Source organism: Chlorocebus sabaeus, chromosome 23 (assembly GCF_047675955.1).
Source record: "Chlorocebus sabaeus isolate Y175 chromosome 23, mChlSab1.0.hap1, whole genome shotgun sequence".
Taxonomy (NCBI): domain Eukaryota; kingdom Metazoa; phylum Chordata; class Mammalia; order Primates; family Cercopithecidae; genus Chlorocebus; species Chlorocebus sabaeus.
The window spans coordinates 28,542,302-28,562,523 of NC_132926.1; the positions used below are offsets into that span (position 1 = coordinate 28,542,302).

The following is a 20,222-nucleotide window of genomic DNA, read 5'->3' on the forward strand; positions in this document are numbered from 1 at the left end:
TCCCCGCCCATGAAAAAATGGACAAAGAATAATACAAGAAGCTCATAGCTATGATGTTAAGTAAAAGAAACAAAATTAGGAAATAACTTGGGGTCATGAACTATATCCTCATCTAATAGCTGACATCTTCCCTCCTATGTAAGATTTCATGCTGGGAATAATAATCTTGCATCTCTACAATGTTTTTAATCACTAATAAATGACTCTATTATAGTCACTAGACTAAATTTCTCCATAATTCAAGAAAATGAATTCTGGCAATGTACAAATGTGTTCTTGACTAAGAAGGGGAAATAAAGGTGTTAACTCTTTGCCCACTGGTTTATGGGAATATTCAATTCACTTATTCTGTTCCCCTGGGAACTCTCATTAAATAGGGTTTAATTAAATAATTTTCTAATTTTCTTTGCCATATTATTAAAAAACCTTAGAGGGTAATATTTGGTAATTAGCACATTTTTCTTTATCTGCTTTATTTGTGCTATTAATTATATAGTACTATATAAAAATACTACATTGCTAATTATATTCTATTAAAAATTTTAACTATGAAGTTTGATTACTACTCTCTTTGAGCCATTTTGCCTATTTTACAACATGTTCCCAAATGCTAGGACCATTGCTCTATATACTGTGACTATTGACAAAAAAAATGAAATAAATCTACAGAGTACTTGTTTTTTCAGGTTAGTCAGTGTTTTTCCAGCTATTCAGCACAAGAATGCAGATCTAAACCCACTCTCCTTCCAGTGACCTCCCAGCACTGGCACCAGATACCTGTCTTTGAGTGACTGTTTCTCACCTAAAGTGAAGCTTGGTGATCAGTGAGCTCCTAGGGCTATCAGGTCACTGTGTTCTTGTCTGCTTCTTCTGCACCTCTGTAGCACTTTACACTGTCCCATGTCTGACTAATAAAAAATTGGTGAGAAAGGATGCCGTGTTTACTGTCATTATTAAATGCAAATAAATTGGCTGATAAACTGTAAGCTCTCAGGAAGTGGTTCTGAGGGACGTATCAGAATATCTTGAGGCACTTTTGCAAAATAGCCATCCCCAAGAATTATCATTCGGTATCCCTAAAGAGGAAACTGGATATCTGTATTTTGACAAAGCTCTAATGCTGTTGAATCAAAAATCAAGTTCACTATATTAAAAATATAAGGTAATCATCAGAAGAATTCCAAATAATAGCATAACTAACATACATTGAGAAGGGGATGCTGGGGGTGTATTATGAGCTGATTTGTCATCTTTCTAATGGGAAGTCAGATATGGAGTTAAAGTTGATAAAGCAAGGAAAAGAAACATAAATATATTATGTAGAAGTGTAAGGGAAACCATTAAATAACCAAATGTAGGAAAAGGTTTTAAAAGGTACTTCTATGAAGTATAGAATTGGAAAGAATGGGCATTTATCTTTTATTTTATACCCTTCTGTAATATCTGTTTTATCATGTGAATATATTATATTTTTAATACTATTAAAAAATAAAAATAGATCCTCAGATAGCTCTAATGTATCTTAGATATCATCCATTAGACACTGTAAAGTAGGGGAGGAAGTAGCAGTGGCAGGACAGGGTAGAGAAGTTGTTGCATTTATTAAAGCTTTGTTATGGTCTTTTAAGAGAGCCCTGCTTAATTTTTTATCTCCTGGCCTGAAATTAAAGCACACTGGTGCTGTTAAATGCTCTACTGAAAACAGCTTCAGAAGCATTGCTTATGAGAATAACAAAAATGACAATAATGGCTAAAAATGCCCCTTCATATGCATTATATAACTTTATTCAAACAACTTTGTAAGAGTTTGGAGGTTACTGCAATTTAAAAACAAAAGAGTAAGGATCATTTGAGATGTATTTTAAACATTTTCCAAGCCCTATTCCTGAGTGAGGCATTCTGTTAAATGCTTTGTATACATAATCCTTTAATTCCTTAAATAATTCCAAGAGGTAAATGTGCACAGTAGACACCTAATAGTTATTTGCATAAATGAGTGAGTGAGTATCCATCCTAACTTTCTGTTAAGGAGCTACAGCTAAGAGACCTTTGGAAATTTCCATGAGATCACACAGCAAGCAAGAATTCAAACTGTGGTCCAACTATAAAATCTGTCTCTTCTTCCCAAATGTGTTCTACTGCCACACCAGTGGAGAAACATACGAGTTTAGCTTTTGGATAGTGTGTCCAGATTGTTCCAGACGAAGAGGGACAATGAACCTCCGACTGTGGCTGGCACAGTTAATAGCCAGAATATGTCTTACCCTGCCAGAGCAGGGGCCTTCAAATATAGCTTTCTGTCTTGAAGGAACATTTGTGGGACTGCACTAGGTTTCTCTCCTTGACACTAACCTCCTAAGGGTCTTTAGATGTTTCTAAAGCTTCTAATTTATCTGAAGCCTATTAGTGCCCCCCTATTCCACATCTATGCAAGGGGCCAGCAAACTTTTTATGTAAAGGGCCAGATTATAAATATTTTAGGCTTTGCAAACCATATGGTTCTTGTCACAACTAGTCAGCACTGTCATTGCAGCATGAAAGCAGCCATATATAGAAAATACTAATTTAATATTACTATTTAGTATGTAGTAATTTACTATTACTATTTAGTATAGTAATAGTAAAGTTTTTTGGGGGCATGGAAATTTAATGTCATATAGTTCCACATACTATAAAATATAATTCTTTTGATTTTTTCCCCAAAATTTAAAAATGTATAAAACCATTCTTAGCTCATGAGCCATATAAAATCAGGTGATAGCTGGATTTGACACAGGGACCATAGTTTGCTGACTTTTGACCTATACAGGAGCAAAGATTTTGGAAAGAAGACCAAACCCTTCATATTGTTCAGACAGGGAAACTGAGGCCCAAAGAGGGGAATAGTGGCTTAACGTTATATGGTTGGTGAAAGGATCAGTTGAGACCAGAATCTGTCTCCTCTCTATATCCACTGTAGGAGGTAACACAATGCTGAAAAGCCATTTGAGTACAACGATTGGGAGTGAATGTGCTCAATTAAGTAAACTAGCTAATATAGTCACTCCATCTATCACATGCCAATTATAATTTTCAAAGGATTAGAATGAAAAGGCATTTCAAGTAATTATGATATCCTAAAGAGATGTTTAACACTACAACTATATTGGACATGCTTTCATCTTGCTGTGAAGATTTGGAGAATGCTTTAAGAATCTTAAAGAGGCTCTGGGCCATCATTATGACTATTAATTATCACGTGCAATTAGAAACAGAAGAACTGATTATGTGTGCCTACTGGTTACTTAACCTCTCTGAGGCTCAGTTCTCTGGTCTTCAAAATGCAGATATAGCACCTACATCATAGGACTGGTGTACAGTTTAAAAGAATTAATAAAACTAAGCACTTAGAATCGTGTCTGGCACATAGTAAGCGCTTAATGAATGTTAGCTATTATTATGATCATCACATTCACCATTATCATTATCATCGGGTCAAAAGAGGTTAGGTGCTAGAACTGCTTCAAATACAGGGACTGGGTCAGGCAAGAAGACTGAGAGAACATGAAGCAGGTGTATAGGAACATAGATTTTGAAGGATGAAAAGCTTTATCTTCAAAGCTAGATTTCCTTTGCTCTGGGATTCTTTCAAGGGGTCACATACAAGCTGTTCAGCCCTCATCATCCTGCCTGTGCTGACACCATACCAGTCAGAAGGAAGAAGGAGCATCTAGCATCGTTCAAGGAAACGGGCAAGTAAGGTTTATTAAACAAATCCTGGGTTACTGGAAAGAGCACTTCCTCCACCCCAGCCCCTTGAGATCCACAGGAGGTAAGATGAGAGAAAAATCAAAGAACTTGTACTTTATACTCTGGATGGCACAGGTTGAACATGCCAAGTTTCCCCAAATTGTCAGATAAAATCTTAGATGACAGCTCCATAGAGAGAGTAGTTACAGGAAACTGCGGTTTAAAAAGTCTTCTTGTATTAGAAGTATTTTTTTTAAAAAAGGAGGAATTATCAGCCTAAAAAACTATAGAAGACCAAGAAAGTAAGTGAAGGATATATCTGAGTCCCAGAAGAGTTGTCATGGGGAAGAGATGGATGATTTGTTCTCTGAGGCTCTGGAAGGCAGGCCAGAGCCAATGAAAGGGCAGATGTCATAGAAGGCAGACTTTGGCTAAAACAATAATTACAAGTACCTAACATGTATCAAACTAGTAGAAACTGTGCTAAGTGCTTTATTTGTGTTATCTTATTTAACCCTCACAGCAATCCTGTAAAGTGGGTACTATTATCATTCCCATTCACAAATTAGAAATTGAAAAAAAAATGAGGCTTAAATTAAGGGAGTAGTTCCTGCTCAGTACAGTATAGCTAGTGAAGGACAGAGACCATAGTCCAACAAATAACAAGACTCTAGGACTTGTTTTCTAACCACTGTGCATGAAGCCTCCCAACCACTAGTGAGGCCAATCTATTCATTTATGTCCTGTCCTGCAATGAAGCACTCAGAGCAGCACACATCTTTATACTAAGAAAGAAATATCAGGCTTCCATGAGATCAGGGCATTTCCCTTAGCTCTTTTAACGTGTGCTGGTATTTGAAATGTGAACCACACAGCACTTAATTCCTATCTCTTCTAGGCCTCTCCTAGCTTTCTCTTTGAGCGTGCAGGGGCCCTTCTCATCTTCCCTGTGAGACTGTGAGCTCCTGGAGGGCAGGGACGTTGGCCCCCACAGCATCCACACACAGTACCTGGATGAGGGTGCACACTCAATACATGTGGAGGAATGAAGGAACTGAAAGTTTTTGTTCACCATTTTCATGATTGTTTTTTATAAGCTTCAATCCTATCACCTCTTAGCCTTAGCTTTTGTCTTGTGGATCAAAGAGGTCTTCTTACTGACTTTTTTGTGTAGTCTATGGTGAACTAGGTCATAAATAAGAAGTGTCAGGAAAAGAGTTTTAGGGAGAACCACATAAATTCTGTCCTGTCTTTGAATCTCATGAGTTGTTTGTCCTTGGGCAATGATCTCAACCAGTAGAGCCATTAGTCGACTTATCTGCAAAATAAGAGCTTTGGCTACATCAATGATCTTATAAGCTATGTTCCCGGTTGCAGGCATTTTAGAAGTTACCATATTAGGTTAGGGAAAGGGCAGAAAGATGGGGTCCTAGATCCCCACTGTCTCTCTTCCACCATAGTAGCTCCGCTTTTTGTCTGTTTTATACATGATAGTTCTCCCCCAAGATTCCATTTGAAAATAGAGCTTCAAACTAAAAAGTTTGGAAACTTCTGAGCCACTTGATTTCTCTCTTAAGGGCTCTTCCAGCTTTGATCTACAATTCTGTGATCACACAGGTATGTGCGCATGAATATGGATATGTGTGAATTTGTGGAATACTCCTGGGCTGAAGACTTAATTGTGTCCTCAAATACCCATCTCTCTGCCTAAAAGTCTTCACATTTTCCTATTTTAGTCACTTTAACCAACCAAACCTTTAAGGTGTCCTCTCCCTATATAATCTCTGGTAACACAGAGGATAGTCTGTTTCCCTCTAATTAAATAAGGTATTGTAGCTGTGCTTAAATCAGTGAAAACACCATAAATATTGGGGAGAAAAAAGTATTTGTGTTGACTTATCCAATTACATTTGGAACCAGGGAGGCACACTTGGATATCTACAAACACACCGACAGACATACCTCATACAAGTATCCACTATTGACAAAGCGTTGTAAATGTCAGTCAGGGCCTCACAGACTAATTTCTCTCAGTCCTGGGATTTAGGATAAAATGCTGGCACTTTGTGGCAGAAGGTCAGGGACTCCAGGTTGGGCTATTGATTGCAAGGCTGCATGGGTGTACTGCCTGGCCTGGGAATATTTGGTCTTCCAGAGAGTCCCTTCATCTTTATTCTGCCCTAACTGTTGTAGTCAGGAATGACACCTGGCAAAAGCCATTTCAGAGCAAGAGCAAATTTCCTGGTATGAGGTGGGCACTTATGGCTACAGTTCCCAGTAGACTTAAAACCAATTGCATCTTCCCTTTACATGACAAAACCTTCCTATCCAGAAAAGGCCAAGCAAATACTCATAGCATGCCCATCTTTTGATGAAAAGCCAGTTTACACCTTCACAGGCCTCCCATATAGTAGGTGCCCATTGAATGTTTGATAAAAAGAAGAATGAAAGTCCAAACATGATAAATATGACAGCTACTGGGAACCAGGTAAGAAAGATTCTAGTTAATCATTTATTTGTCCATTTACTCATTCACTCATGAATGCTTAATACTGTCAGACCCATGCTAGACACAGGAATGCAGCAGAGAAGAAGACAGGTCTGGTCCTTGTTTTCAAGTTACCTAAGGTCTAGTGAGAAAGGCCAATATTACACAAGTAATTATAGAGCAAAACCAGTGGACCCAAACTTGATCTTGGAGCTCAGGGAAGGCCTTGCAGTGAAAGCAATGAAGCCTGAAAAAAAAAGTGCCTTTGGTTGGGTGAAGAGGGCTGGGAACACTCTAAGCAGAAAGTTTGCATGTGTTGAGGTTCCGAGTCAGAGCCACAGAGGGTTACTGCCCTCTGTCACAGAAACTGCCTGTGCATGTCAGCCTGGATTCAAATCTCAGCTCCACCACCTCCTAGCTGTGCCACCTCAGGAGGGCCACTCAACCTTTTGGTGCCTCAGTATCCTTTGCTGCAACATAAGGATTATTATGGTATTTCTCATAGTTGTGAGGATTAACTATGTTATATGTCAGATTCTTAGAGAACCGTGCTTGGCACATAGTAAATATTTACCTAAAATCCTGTGTCTCCTGGAGCTCCATTTCTCTCCCACTGTACTTTCTGTCTTAAAAAGAGGGATAGGTAAGGAAACAAGGACTGAACTGTCTTAGTTACATAGCTCACCAATCATCTGCCAAAATTAGTGTTAAGGGGTCTCTCTTGCTTCAAGGCTGCTGGTGACAATGAGTTTCCGTGCTCTGTCAGAGCAATCATAGCCACTGTCTTGCATATCTGAAATGGTCCAAAGGATGCTGACCCAGCATGACAAAGGCCATTCCAAATCAGCCGAGGTGTGCACGGTTTGCAAGATCGAAAGATACCAACACCAAGTGCTTGAGATTAAGAGACCAGCCTCTTCCTTAAGCTTCAGGGAGCCAATGTGACTTTGAGAGATATTTTTTGATACCTCTGAACTGAAGAGAATCTGGAAAACTAGAACCCTAAATCACACAGCCAGGAAGATTGTTTTGATGAATTTTTTCCTTTTGAAAACATTATGCCAACTGTAGAACAAATTGAGATCTTCCAGAAAAATATGATTTGCACAAACGGTAATGAGTAAGTGACAGAGTTAGGATGAGACCCTGGGCTTCTGCTGCACTCTGTGTTCTAAAACTTTGCATACATTAACTTGTTTTATCTTTAGTTTATGAGATCCACATTAATATTCCCACTCATAGGTGAGACAGCTGAGGTACAGAGAGAAGTGACTTGCAACGGACAAACGGCTAGTAAGTAGCTGAGCCAGATTTCAAATCCAGGCAGTTTAAGGAAGAAAGGAGTTTACTTCTTGGCCTTGCTCAAGTATAATACCAGTCCTAAGAACTGCAAAGGATTCCCCAATTTGGGCAGTGCGGCCCAATGGAGAACGAGCCTAATCTTTAGAATGGGAAAGGTTTTAAGTTTGAATTCCAGTTTTAGTCAAACGACCTTACAAAAGGTTTTTAAACAACTTGAACTTCATTTTTCTCCTCATAAAATGGGACCAGAATCTTACTTTTCTTGGAGGGATATGGAAAATCTTGGGGATCTCTGGGGTGAATTCTCTCAGAGGATGGGGATGAGTACAAAGAGTGACCTAGACTGGGATGCTTGGATCACCTTGGCAGAGAACATCCTTTGGCATCTGGGGTTTGTCTTTCTATCCACCCACTCTCCTTTTCCTTCCAAAGGCTCTGGGCAGTGTCAGCTCTGGTGATCACAAAGTGTCTGTTAGAGAAGAGTGAGGTGAGAGCAGAGCAGGAGAGGGAAGGCTGTGTGGGAGGAAGAAGAGGAAACTGGAATAAGCTTCATCAGCAAAGAGAGTCCTTGAGAGGGGCACAGTGGGGAGGAGGGAGCACTTCTGAGCTCCCTCTCTGTCTCTGGCTCTGTCCCTGCCCCACCCCCCAACACGGAGGCATATGAGCACACTGAAAATGCAGTTGAGGGAAAAGAAGCAACAAAGATGGAGCAAGCGATTGCTCCAAATCCTACCCCAGCTTTGCTGTTTAACTTCTGGGTGACTTCAGACAGATCAGCTCCTTTTCCTCATTCTTGAGTGTCCATTTTATAAAATGAGGGGCCGGGTGAGACAAGTTTCCTAGGTACCCTTCAGCTCTCACTCTGCTGGATTCTTCAAACAAGGGTGAGGGCACACTCTTTACATGACTGCTGGCCTTGTGGATGCAGCCTCACGAGCCTTCCCAGACACCCCACAGCTCAGGCGGCCTCCCTGGCCTCTGATCACCACACTGTGACAGGGCAGGTGGCCATCGATGGGGCTTGGATACTTTCACAGGCTGTGATTTTTCTCTGGCATTCTTTTGAGAATGTTATTTTACATGTTCTAATCTAGCTGGAAGGCAGGGTCAGGTTGCTTCTGGGACAAAGTTCAGCCTCATACTTCTTAGTCCTTGCATGAGCCCAGTGCAGTATCAGGCACACGGACAGGCCTTGTCCATGTTTGGTGGCTGTCTGGATGGCTGTAAGAACCACATCCTGAGAGAAGGCACTGGGGGAACAGGAGGGTGTCCAGACTGAAGGCGCAAACACCAAAGAGTAAGCAAGGTAGCTGTTTTCAAATACTCAAAGGTTGCTTTGTGGGAGGGCAGCAGACAAGTTTTGCAAGAGTCAGAGGGCATGTAGAGTCAGAAGTGATGAGAGGGTGACACAGGGTGAATAGCACACAGGCTGTGCCCTGTTCCAGGAAGAGTGCAGAAACTGAGCCCTTTGAGAAGGAAAAGGGCTGCCTCAGAGGTAGGACTTTTCCATCACTGGGTATTATTCAAGCATGAGCCAGATGGCTGAGTTTCTGTTGGGGACGTTGTAGAGGAGATTTTGGCTCTCTACATGAAGTGGGTTAGAAGCCCTCTTAGGCTTGTCTTTAACTACTTATTTGCATATTCAAAACTAAATTCATATTCCCACTCCCTCTACTTCTTTTAGCATAGGTCTAAAAGATTTTGCCTTTAAGTACATTTGATATGTAGGTGCAGACATTATTTTCTAAGAATTTGTTTTATTTACTAATTCATTCATTCGTTGACTTTTTAAAGCACACCTGTTACGTGCAACTCACTTTGCCAGGCACTGGGAATTCAACAGAGAATAAGTCACACACAATCCTTCCTCTAGGAGCTTGTACATAAACAGTGAGGAAGACATTAAATAATAGAGAATCAGTTATCTAATATCAAGTATAGTAAGTGAAAAAATATCTGGGGCTATGGTAGCATAAAACAGGTAGATGTGATTTCGTCTGCGAGAGCATTGAGGGATCTCACTTAATTCTCATAAAACCCTACGAGGATGTACATAATATCATTCTCTTTTTTAGAGATAAGGCAACAAAAACTCAGAAAAGGTAGATAAATTGATTAATGTTACATAGCTAATAAGTATAAAAGTCAGAATTCAAACCCAGAACTGGCTCCAAAGCCACCCTTCCAAACTGCTATACCACCTGCCTAACCAGAAGCTGCAGAAACTAAACATGACTGTGAGGTATGGAGCCAACAGGAAGAGAGGCACTGAAGAAAGTGGATGAGCTCAGCTTTGCAGAAGGAGTCGACAGATTTATCACCACAGGGGAGCAAGGAGACTAAAGAACAGCTTCTGCTCAGGGCTGATCCAGCAGAGGAGCAGCAGCATGGGACTGGGGGCTTGGACTAGCTGCCAAATAGACCAAAACTTCCAATCTAACATTCTATAGGAGTTAATCTGCAAGCACATGGCAGAAATGGTCAACTGTCCAGATTCCCAAGTACCCTGATAAGACCTGGAACGGGCTAACTCCATCATCTCTTCCTCAGCTTCTGCCACACTAGAAATCATCATTTTAATAAAATTCCATCAATGTAGTTGTAGTTTTTATCTTTGTGACTCACCAGAAGCAAATATTAGACCAAATGAATGTTTCTCAAAACAGAGGACTTGCGGACCTCTGTAGTGTGTCTGTAGAGCCAGTTTGGAAAATGGGCATTAACAAGCAAATGCTTCAGTGCCACTGCGATTGCCAGTATGAGTACTTCAATCACGGAGTACATGGTGGGCTGGATGTCCAACGGGAATTTGAGAGTCTGGATTGGAATGTCAAGTCTATTGCTGCTACTACAGGCGAGATTTAAATTCAAGCTGTCTCGTCCAGTACAACCCCCTCTCTTTTCTGGCTCTTTCCCCAACTCTCCCTGCTCAGCACTCACATAACACAGTAGTAAGAACACACATTTTGGGATTCCAAGGCCCTTGAGGAGAAGTGCAGCTCCATCACTTTATATGTTTTGTGACTGTGGAACAGTCAACCTTTCTGAAGCTCTGTTTCTTCATTCGAGGATAACATCAACCTCAAAGGCTATTAGGAAGGTTTAATTGACATGCATTTAAGTGTTTATCATAGTGTCTGGAATGTAGCAATCAGTCAATTGTGGAAGTTATTGCCATTGTTATTATTGTTGTAATTTATTAGGGATTTAAGGAATTCTAATTCAGTGACTCAAGTGTCTCAGCCTCAGGTTAGCCTGATCATCTTATTCCTATGCCCAACTCACTTGGTTTTTGTCATATTCCTGACAGCCAAACTCCATTAATTAGGTTCCTGTCTTCCTCCTCTGCAGCTCAGTCATGTAATGTCTCTGAGCCTCAGTTCCCACATCTGTAAAATGGGGGTGATGAATTCCACCTTGTTTACTTCATAGGAGTATTATGACATCCAAAACCCGGCAGTGTGATTCATACAGAAATATCACATAAACTATAACATGGTGTAAAAATGAGAGAGATTGATGATATTATTACTGTTATTACTCCTCTAGAAGGCACCATATGGTTCACACTGGTCAATGTTGTCCAACAAATTCAGTATTTTTCAGACAGGAGTCTGCTGAACCCTGTATAAATTCTCACAATCTTCTAGTTCTCTATGAGACTTTAAAATATGTGCGTTTATTCCAGTGAAATTCTAAATACCAATATAACGATCTGATCATTTACTCCATGGTTTAGGTACTCACATTGGCAATCGCAGTGGCACTGAAGCACTCGCTTGTTAGAGCCGCATTCTCCAAACTGGCTCTACAGACACACTACAGAGGTCCACAGGTCCTCCAGGTCCTCTGTTTTGAGAAATACTCATTTGGTCTAAGATTTGCTTCTGGTGAGTCACAAAGATAAGAACTACAACTCTGGAGAGCTCTGGCTGCCAGATGTCTGCATTCCCCACAGTCTCAGAGCAGGGAGTGAATGCACAGTCAGTGCTAGGGTTTGGAAGAGCACTGGCAGCCAGGCTCAGCACTTGCAGGTTCCAGGACCCAGGCACGTCTGTGAGAGAGAGTGGCATAGCTTTCCAATTTCTGCATGGTTCAAGTTCATCTTATGACCACACCAATGCTATGGAAATAAACATACATATCTCTTCTATAAAATATGGATATATATGCAAGCATATATATGCATATGTACATACACACCATATGTGAATATGTACAGATGGGTGGATTTAATATGTGAAGCAAGAATTTTCCATTTGTGCAGAACACTTTTAACTTTTTAAAGCATGGTGGCATTTGGCAACATATTTGGTCTCCCCAGTGACACTATGAGTAGGTAGAGTGGGAGTTACTGTTCTCAATTGACAGATGAGGAAACTGAGTGTTGGAGAGTTGTCCAAGAATACAGAGCCAGCTAAGAGTGGCACCTGGACAAAAAACAGGTGTTTTGTTTGTTTGTTTGTTTGTTTTGACTCTCGCCTATAAGTTCTCTTCTCTGACCTACAATCCCCTTCCCTCCTCTCTTCCGGCAGCCCTTCAAAGGTGGCTATTTGAACCCCAAAATCATTCCTCCAAAGTGATCTGCTAAAAGAATACTGCTGGCTACTTTGAAGCTCATGCATTCTGACAGGGACAGAAAGAACTGCAAAATAAAAGTATAGCTCCCTCCTTTTGTTAAACCTTTCGAAGCCTTCCTTGGTCTCTAACTCTATAATTACACCCTAATCACAAACATTCCGAAGGAGTGGGTCAGTTCTATGCAGCAGTAGACTAATTATGTGGCAGAAATTCTAAAAATTATCGTCTTATAAATTGCACTATTCCTCTGAAAGGGGAAGAAAACACACCACATACTTGACTATGTTTCAAACTGAATTAATTAGTAATTTGAAGCCTAATTATCAACTAATCTATTGGAACATGTAAGTCTTTTTTCATTTGGATGGTATATGCAATTTGCATCCTATTAGCTGGCAGTTGTACCGATTTGAGAGCTCATTAGGTCAGAAGAAGAAAAATGCATATCAGAAGGATATAACAACCCAAGAGACTGACTTGGTGATGCTGTGACTGAAGGGTTACTGGGCAACAGATGGAGGCTGGCAATGTAATTACCTGGGGTCTTTCAGTGACTCTAAGGCCACTGTATGCAATTTCTGTCTCACCCCAGAGAGGTAATTATGCGTATCCCCACCCTTGTTCTGTGTATTCTTGTTCTATGTTTGTTCTGTGTATTCTTAAGCAGCAGGGTGCCTACAAGGTCTCACTGAGAGGTGCTCTGGAGTTGTAGAAAAGGCCTGAATACTGTCTGCTACCCTTGGTGACAGGCCTAGCTCTGGTGCTGCCTCACCATGAGACCTTGGCCAAGTCACAGCCCTTTGCTGGTTGTTTCCCTAGAAACAAGTGAGGTTTAAGTGGAGATGACTTCCTGAGTCCACTCTAGCACTGAGGATCTGGGAGTCAAGGGATGTCATGGGCTTTCCTTACTCCAAAGTCAAAAGTTCCATCTTTGCAAATGGTCTTTGGAGGGTGAGACTCTTGGTTCCCCAAAAGTGTCTGGAGAGCCACCCTCATTTAAAATGCAAATACCTCTGAGAAAAGTAATACATTTAGCCATTAACAGCTGGGCCTAAATTAACCTACCACCCTAAGCCCTTCTTATTTCACGTCCTGACTCTGAAATATTGCCAATACAAGTTAGTTGAAGAAGGGGAAAGAAGAGTAAGGTGGGGATCTATCTAAGGCTGGATGCCAGGTCAGAAAGAGGGACAGAATTTATGGATTAGGCAGGATGCTTTAGTCACATTTTTAGATTCATGCACCCTGTGCCTTATTTCCACTAATGGCCTTTACTCCAGAAATGAGTAGCAAATATTAATTTTTGTTCAAATAATATTGCTCATAGAGATAATCAACACAAAACAACATGGTTAAAACGGAAACCAGTTATATGTTCAGTTAAATAAGTTAAAACCTGAAAATTTGTTATAGATAAAAAGTTAGAAACCACTTCTTAATGGAAACATGGAAAATTGCAAAGACAGACTAGGATAATAAACTGTAGAAATAGTTATCATTAAGAGAAACTTGCCATCATTCAAACTGTCACATGGAAAAATTTGTTACTGATTAAAATTTGATGGGTGATGCGGCCACTTTGGAAAATAATTTTGGAGTTCTTCAAAATGTTAAACACAGAATTGTCATATCACCCAGTAATTCTATGCCTAGGTATATATTAAAGTGAAAAATTGGTGCACTGATGTTTTATAGCAGCATTATTCATTATAGCCAAAAAGTGAAAACAACCCAAATGTGCATAAACTGAAGAATGGATAAAGAAAATGTTGTATATGCACATAATGAAATATTGTTTGACAATAAAAAGGAATCAAGTAGTGATACATGCTGCAACATGGGTGAACCTTAAAAATGTTATGCTAAGTGAAAGAAGCCAATTACAAATGACCACATATTGTATGATTTCACATATATGACATGCTCCAAATAGGCAAATACATAGGGATAGAAAGTAAATTATTGGTTGCCTAGGGCTGGAGGAGCTTGGGGGATAATAAGGAGTCATTGCTAAGAGGTAAGGGATTTCTTCTAGGGGTGATGAAGAATTTTAAAATAAGATTGTGGTGATGGTTTCATAACTTTGTGAATATATTGAAAACCTTTTAATTGTACACTTTAAATGGATGAATTGTGTGCTTTATAAAATATATCTCAATAAAGCCTTTAAAAATGAGGTTAAACACCAAATGAAATTACATTTGGCTTTGGACAGAAAAGCTAGAAGAATTAAACTTCATGATAAAAAAGTTGAGGTGTAAAACATGACCCAGAAAAAATAGACTTCACAGAAATAGTGGTTACAAAAGAAAACTCATAATGGTACATGCTAGTAGGTAAAATTTAATATATACAAAAAATGATTTGATGAGTTGTTTTCTTTGTAATATAAAAAACAGTAGCACTCGATACAATGATCTGTAGTATGTTAAAACAAATATATATATATATATACACACACACATACATATATATTTTAAACAGACTTATCTATGCCATGTAGAAAAGTAAATATAAACTAAGTGGACATAATATTGTTCATGCTGGGAAGTTGTTTCTGGTTAAAATTTTGTCAATACTAGTGTAATTGCGATGTAAATGTATTTATAAGCAGTAAAACTATCACTGGGGTCAAAATAGAGGGCCCAAAACAGTAGGATCAAGACATCTTGTATTAATTCAAAGATGTGGTGATTTTGTCCCTATTGCCAAGGGGCAAAGCCAATTAAAGCTGGAATTGTGAAGATGATAAAGCCTTGCTCCACCAGTATGCTCTCTTCTGAGGAAGGTTAGAGGTTCATGAACAGTGTGTTGTGGTTTGATGAGTGGGATGTGGAGAAGATAAAAATTTATTATTGCCAAGACTCATTACAGCCCTGAATTGCCCCTTCCACCTACTCAGTTCACATCAGCAAGAGGCAAGGTAGGTCCCCAAACCTGGAGAAGCCTTGAGTTAAGAGCCTGCAGTGCTCTACTCACCAGATTTGCAAGGATGTAGTGGTAGCCGATGCCGTTCTTCTCCAGCTTTATAATCTACAAAACATAATAGGTGGAGACTCATTAATCGTACTAACAATTAAAGCCACAACAGCAACAGTAATAATGGCAACTGATATTGAGTACTTACAATGTGCCCTATCCTAAGCACTCGAAATACAGTATCCCAACCACTCCAAGGATGGTGGCATTGTTAGCATCCTTGTTTTACAAATAAGGAATAGGCATGGAGTGTCTATTATATAAACTCTGTAAGTTGTAATCTTACAGCTCTTGAGTGGCAGATGGCAGAATTTGAAATCAGTTTTGTCTGATTCCAAGGGTAGAGTGCTGTTACTGTAACCCCAAGGACCCATCTGAAACGCTCACTGCATTCTTTCTTTCATAAACCTTCTTTGTATGTGAAGATTCTTCTTTAGGTGGGAATCTTATGTTGCATGAAATCTGTCATGATGATATTTGCTGATCGGAAGGACAGATGAGTTAATAGGTGGATGGTGAACGAACAGTCAGATGGGTAGGTGGATGACCACCTTCAATTCCTTGCATGAACCATATGTAGATGCTCTTCTTTCTTTTTCTGAATTTTGTGCCTTCCTCCCCAAATCAGTTGGGTACTCAGACATTAATGGATCGCCCAAGTTAGAAGCTGGAAGGGAAGGTTAGGATCATCTGGTCCAACCTCTCACTGTACAGATAGGAAGTCAAGATCCAAAGAGGGAAAGTGGTTTGCCCAGATCCGATAGTAGCTTGGTGGCAGCATCAGGACAGGGACCTGACTCCTGTGAACTTTTCCATTTGATGTTTGATTATGGTTAATCATTAAGAACTAGTGCCCATGAAAACCCTTTTATCCCAAAATGCAGACTATCCCTAATTATCACAGGTAGAAAAAATATTTGTGGAAAGAACTGTCCAGAAGTTTGCTTGGGCAGGAAACACACCTAATAATGAATGGTTAAGACTACAGACCTTGGTTTTAGACCTAGCTCAGCCTGCAAATTAACTTAATCTAATTCCCTATTTTTTTAATCATCAAATTGGGGTTAGTGTACTCTTCTTGGTATCTCTCCGCCTGTACTGTTGCAAGGAGACATATAACAAATGATAAGCACTTGGGCTTCTCTAACTGAATAAATTTTCAAGGTTATTAAAATCCACATTCAGACATCTACTTAACTGGATGTATGTGCATAGTGACTCACATTTTTTTTTATGTGGGGAATAATTAAATGCAAGCACACACAATGAATTCTTTGAAACAGTGGTTAGATTGTGAAATTCCAGACCAAGGAGCTCAAATACTATTGGGATGATAGTTTTATTCATAATTCTTCATTACTTTTTCATATGCTTGTCAAATGGTTTGCTGCCTTTTCAACAATGAGATACCTTTATCAAAAACCTATTCAGCTTCTAATAAACACAAAACAGCAAATACATGATATTTTAAAACCAACCACATTCAGGCAATGGAGAAATGTCATCCCCACAAGATGAAAGTACAAATTGAAACATAGGAAACAGCTGATAACTGATGACTTTTTTGACTTATAAAAACTGGCACTTTCATGTGATCCAACCTGATACCAACCTTCCCATCTATCTAATCCCCAACCTATATATTGACCTTCCCTCCTCTAATAACTTCCTTTCACAAATATGTATTAAGTGCTTGCTATGGGTGAAGCACTGTTGGCAACACAGTGGAAAGGTGAAAGAAGCATAGTGCTTGCCCTCTTGGAGATTACACTTTACTGAGAGGAGATCCATAATAAATACATGAACAGATAAATACATACAGGGTAACAAACTGAGAAAGGTGTTGTAAATGTAAGAAGCAATTTCACAAGGGGTCCATCACCTCACTGACCCCCATTACTTCAAAGCTCATTCCGAATGCATTGCCTTCATTCACAATACTTGTGTCTGAATGGCCTCTCCCATTCTCTCTGATTGTTCGTATCCTTAATGGCTGAGCTCCAATCTCAACGCCTCTGTAAAACTCTCTATGATTAACGAATTAATCCATTCAACAAATATTTATTGAACATAAATTATATGCCAAGCACTATGCTATGTGCTGGGGAAACAGCATTGAGCAAGTGAGGCAAGGTCTCCGTGCCCTCATTGAGTTGAGTTGACATTTTAGTAGGGTGCCAGATGGTCAACATATAAATAGATAATAAACAAGATTTCAGCAGGTACAAGCACCATGAAGACAATAACATAGGGGGATGTGATGGATGGCCTCAACAGGTCCTGGTCTACTCTCACTTCTAACTCATATTGTGCTTAATGACTGTATTATATGCTTTGGCATCATATATTGATAAAGTGTTATAGTCTAATAACCCTGTTCTTTGCTCACAAACCTTCACTGACTCCGCACTGTTTACAGAATAAACCCTAAACTCTTTCTAATGGTTTCTGAGGATATTCTCGATTATGTGTTTATCTTCCTGCCATCCTCTCCAGTGGACTCTCAGCATCCATCACTCAGCCTGCAAAACGGCACTGTGAAACCCAGCCCTCACATGCTCTCTGGGCCTCCTGACACACCCTTTCATCCATCTTAAAGGCTCTTATCCAGCCAATGACTACGTATAGAAATCCAGATTTATCTTACATTTAAGAACTTTCTTAGAGGCTTCATTGATTCCTTATTCTTTTAATTCACTAAAAAGAACGTATTGAATACTTTATTTGGTGCCAAGCACTATCCAAGGCATTGTGGACTCAGCAGGGAAGAAAATAAAACAAAAATCCCTGCCATCGCCGAGCTTAAATTTTAGTTGGGAGGCTGGAGACAGACACAGGCAATTAATTCCCTATATGGAATTTTGAGTCACTGTTTTTTTTTTTCCCTCAGATTAGGTGAAAAATTTCATGTTAGACCGCATGCAGTTACTTAACGTAACTGTATCCCAGGTATGTTCCCAGTTACTGAATGTGAGATAGTCCAGGATGATGCTAAGTGTGAGATTGTAAGTCAGAGATGTAAGTTGTAGGCTCATTACTGTCATTCACTAGCTGTCTGAGCCTAAGGCAAATAACTTAATCAATTTGACCGTCAGTCATTCTGTCTATAAAATGTGAGCATAAGCAATGAATCAAGTGATCTGTAAAATCCTTTCAACTCTTTGGTCTTACTTTTCAAAATAGATGAATGAAATAATTTTAAAAAATGTTAATAAGCTATAATCTAAAATACCCATACAAACAGGTCACTTCTTTACAAAATGCAAGTTTATGACAATTTTAAAAAATGTTAATAAGCTACAATCTAAAATACCCATACAAACAGGTCACTTCTTTACAAAATGCAAGTTTACCCTTTGACAGAGGAGTTAATTGTAGATAGCAGAAGCAGAAAAGTTGCATGTTTAAGAGGTTGGGCTCTGTGGCCAGACCAAGAAAGGTTTGACTTCCTGCTTTTATTATAAGCTAGCTGTGAGATCTTGGGCAAGTATAATCTCTCTTTTCTTCATCTATAAAATAGGGGAATTGATAAAAGCTGTTTTACATAGTTGATGTGAGAATGAAATAGGATTATGCATGGAAAAGGCTTGGCCTAGTATCTGGTATACCATACACACTCAAAAAATAGTAGCAATGACTATTGTCTGTACCATAGAACAACATACAATAGGTCATCCGTCTATTAATATGTCATTATCATTCAGCACTTTTTCCGTTGACTCCATTATCTTGTCTTTTTATCAGTTTTATAGAACAGAGGCCTTCATTCATGTTTTACAGATGGATTCACTTATGCCCAAGGAAGGAAGTGACTCAAGAAGCCGGTCCTAGTAGGCACTAGGAATAGCAAAAATAGGCAAATGCTTGCATGCGTCACTTACTGTGGGGCAGACTCTGTTCTAAGTGCTACACATTAATTGATTCTTTTAATTCTCACAAGAGCCCTCTAAAGGTGGCTATTATGAGGATGATGCCCATTTTACAGATCAAGAACTTGAGATGTAGAAAGATTAAAAAAACTGGTCAAGGTCACAAAGCCAGTAAATACTAGAGTTGGGATTTGAACCCTAGCCAGTCTGGTTTTATCTCTTCTCTTCACTATTGTCTTATCCTGCCTGAATTGAAAACTGGAATTCAAATCCCTGACTCTGGCCCAGAGAACTTCCATCTCAATGGGAACAATTTTTGATGGGTTTCTCTTTCCAAGAGGGAAGGCCAAATTCATACTTTACGAAGTAGAACAGTTAGTGTATTAAAGAATCCATAACATTCAAACTCTCTCCCTGTTCTATTGCTGAGGTCTCTGAGTGATAGCTGTCCTAGTACCGAGATTCTCTGTGAGGGCCCCAGGGGTCTTGAAGGCCATTAACAAACTTTGTCATGTTGTCAAGTACCTAAAACTATCAATTTTATTGTATGACATTGTTCAAAAGTTATTGCAACATCTGCTACCTTGCTAGTTCTGAATCTGAATACATAAACTAGTTTAAAAAGATAAAGAATCTACAAAAAAAATCCTGCTAATTCTGTGGTGGGCACGTGCTTTTGTTCTGAGACTAGGGGAAGCACAGTTTAGAGAGATCTAGTTCAAGACTGTTGAGGTTACAATGGCCTGTTTATAGAAGAATGTACCATGAATTGATTTCTCAAAGTGAAGGGCATGTTCAAGGAAACAATAGAAAGAAAGGTGGCTGCAGCTTCATTAGCCTCTTAAAACAGGTAATAAAACAGGTAAGTGGGTGAAAGGAATGAGATGCCAAACCCTGGATCACGAGAGACAGAGTCCAGAGTCGAACCCAGAAATTTGCCTCTATAAGCTGTGTTCCTAATATGATAACATTTCATAAACTCTAAAATGAAATGTAATTTATCATTATTTTTTATTTTTATTTTTTGAGACAGAGTCTTGCTCTGTTGCCTAGGCTGGAGTGCAGTGGCACAGTCTTGGCTCACTGCAAATTCCACCTCCCAGGTTCAAGAGATTCTCCTGCCTCACTGACTCACCCTCCTGAATAGCTGGGATTATAGGTACATGCCACCATGCCCGGCTAATTTTTTTTTTTTTTTTTTTTTTTTTTTTTTTTTTTTTTAGTGGAGACAGGGTTTCACCATGTTGGCTAGGCTGGTCTTGAACTCCTGACCT

General features: G+C 39.4%; 1 protein-coding gene across 4 annotated transcripts in view; it reads right to left on the reverse strand.

The window, feature by feature from the left end:
- Positions 1-20,222, reverse strand: part of GRIA1 (glutamate ionotropic receptor AMPA type subunit 1) — a 327,528-nt gene that overhangs the window by 140,019 nt on the left and 167,287 nt on the right. For all 4 annotated transcript variants that reach the window (XM_073010569.1, XM_073010568.1, XM_008015072.3 and 1 more), the window contains exon 5: positions 15,080-15,133. In XM_073010569.1, coding sequence (XP_072866670.1) covers positions 15,080-15,133 — 54 coding nt within the window. The remainder of the gene's footprint in view (positions 1-15,079; positions 15,134-20,222) is intronic.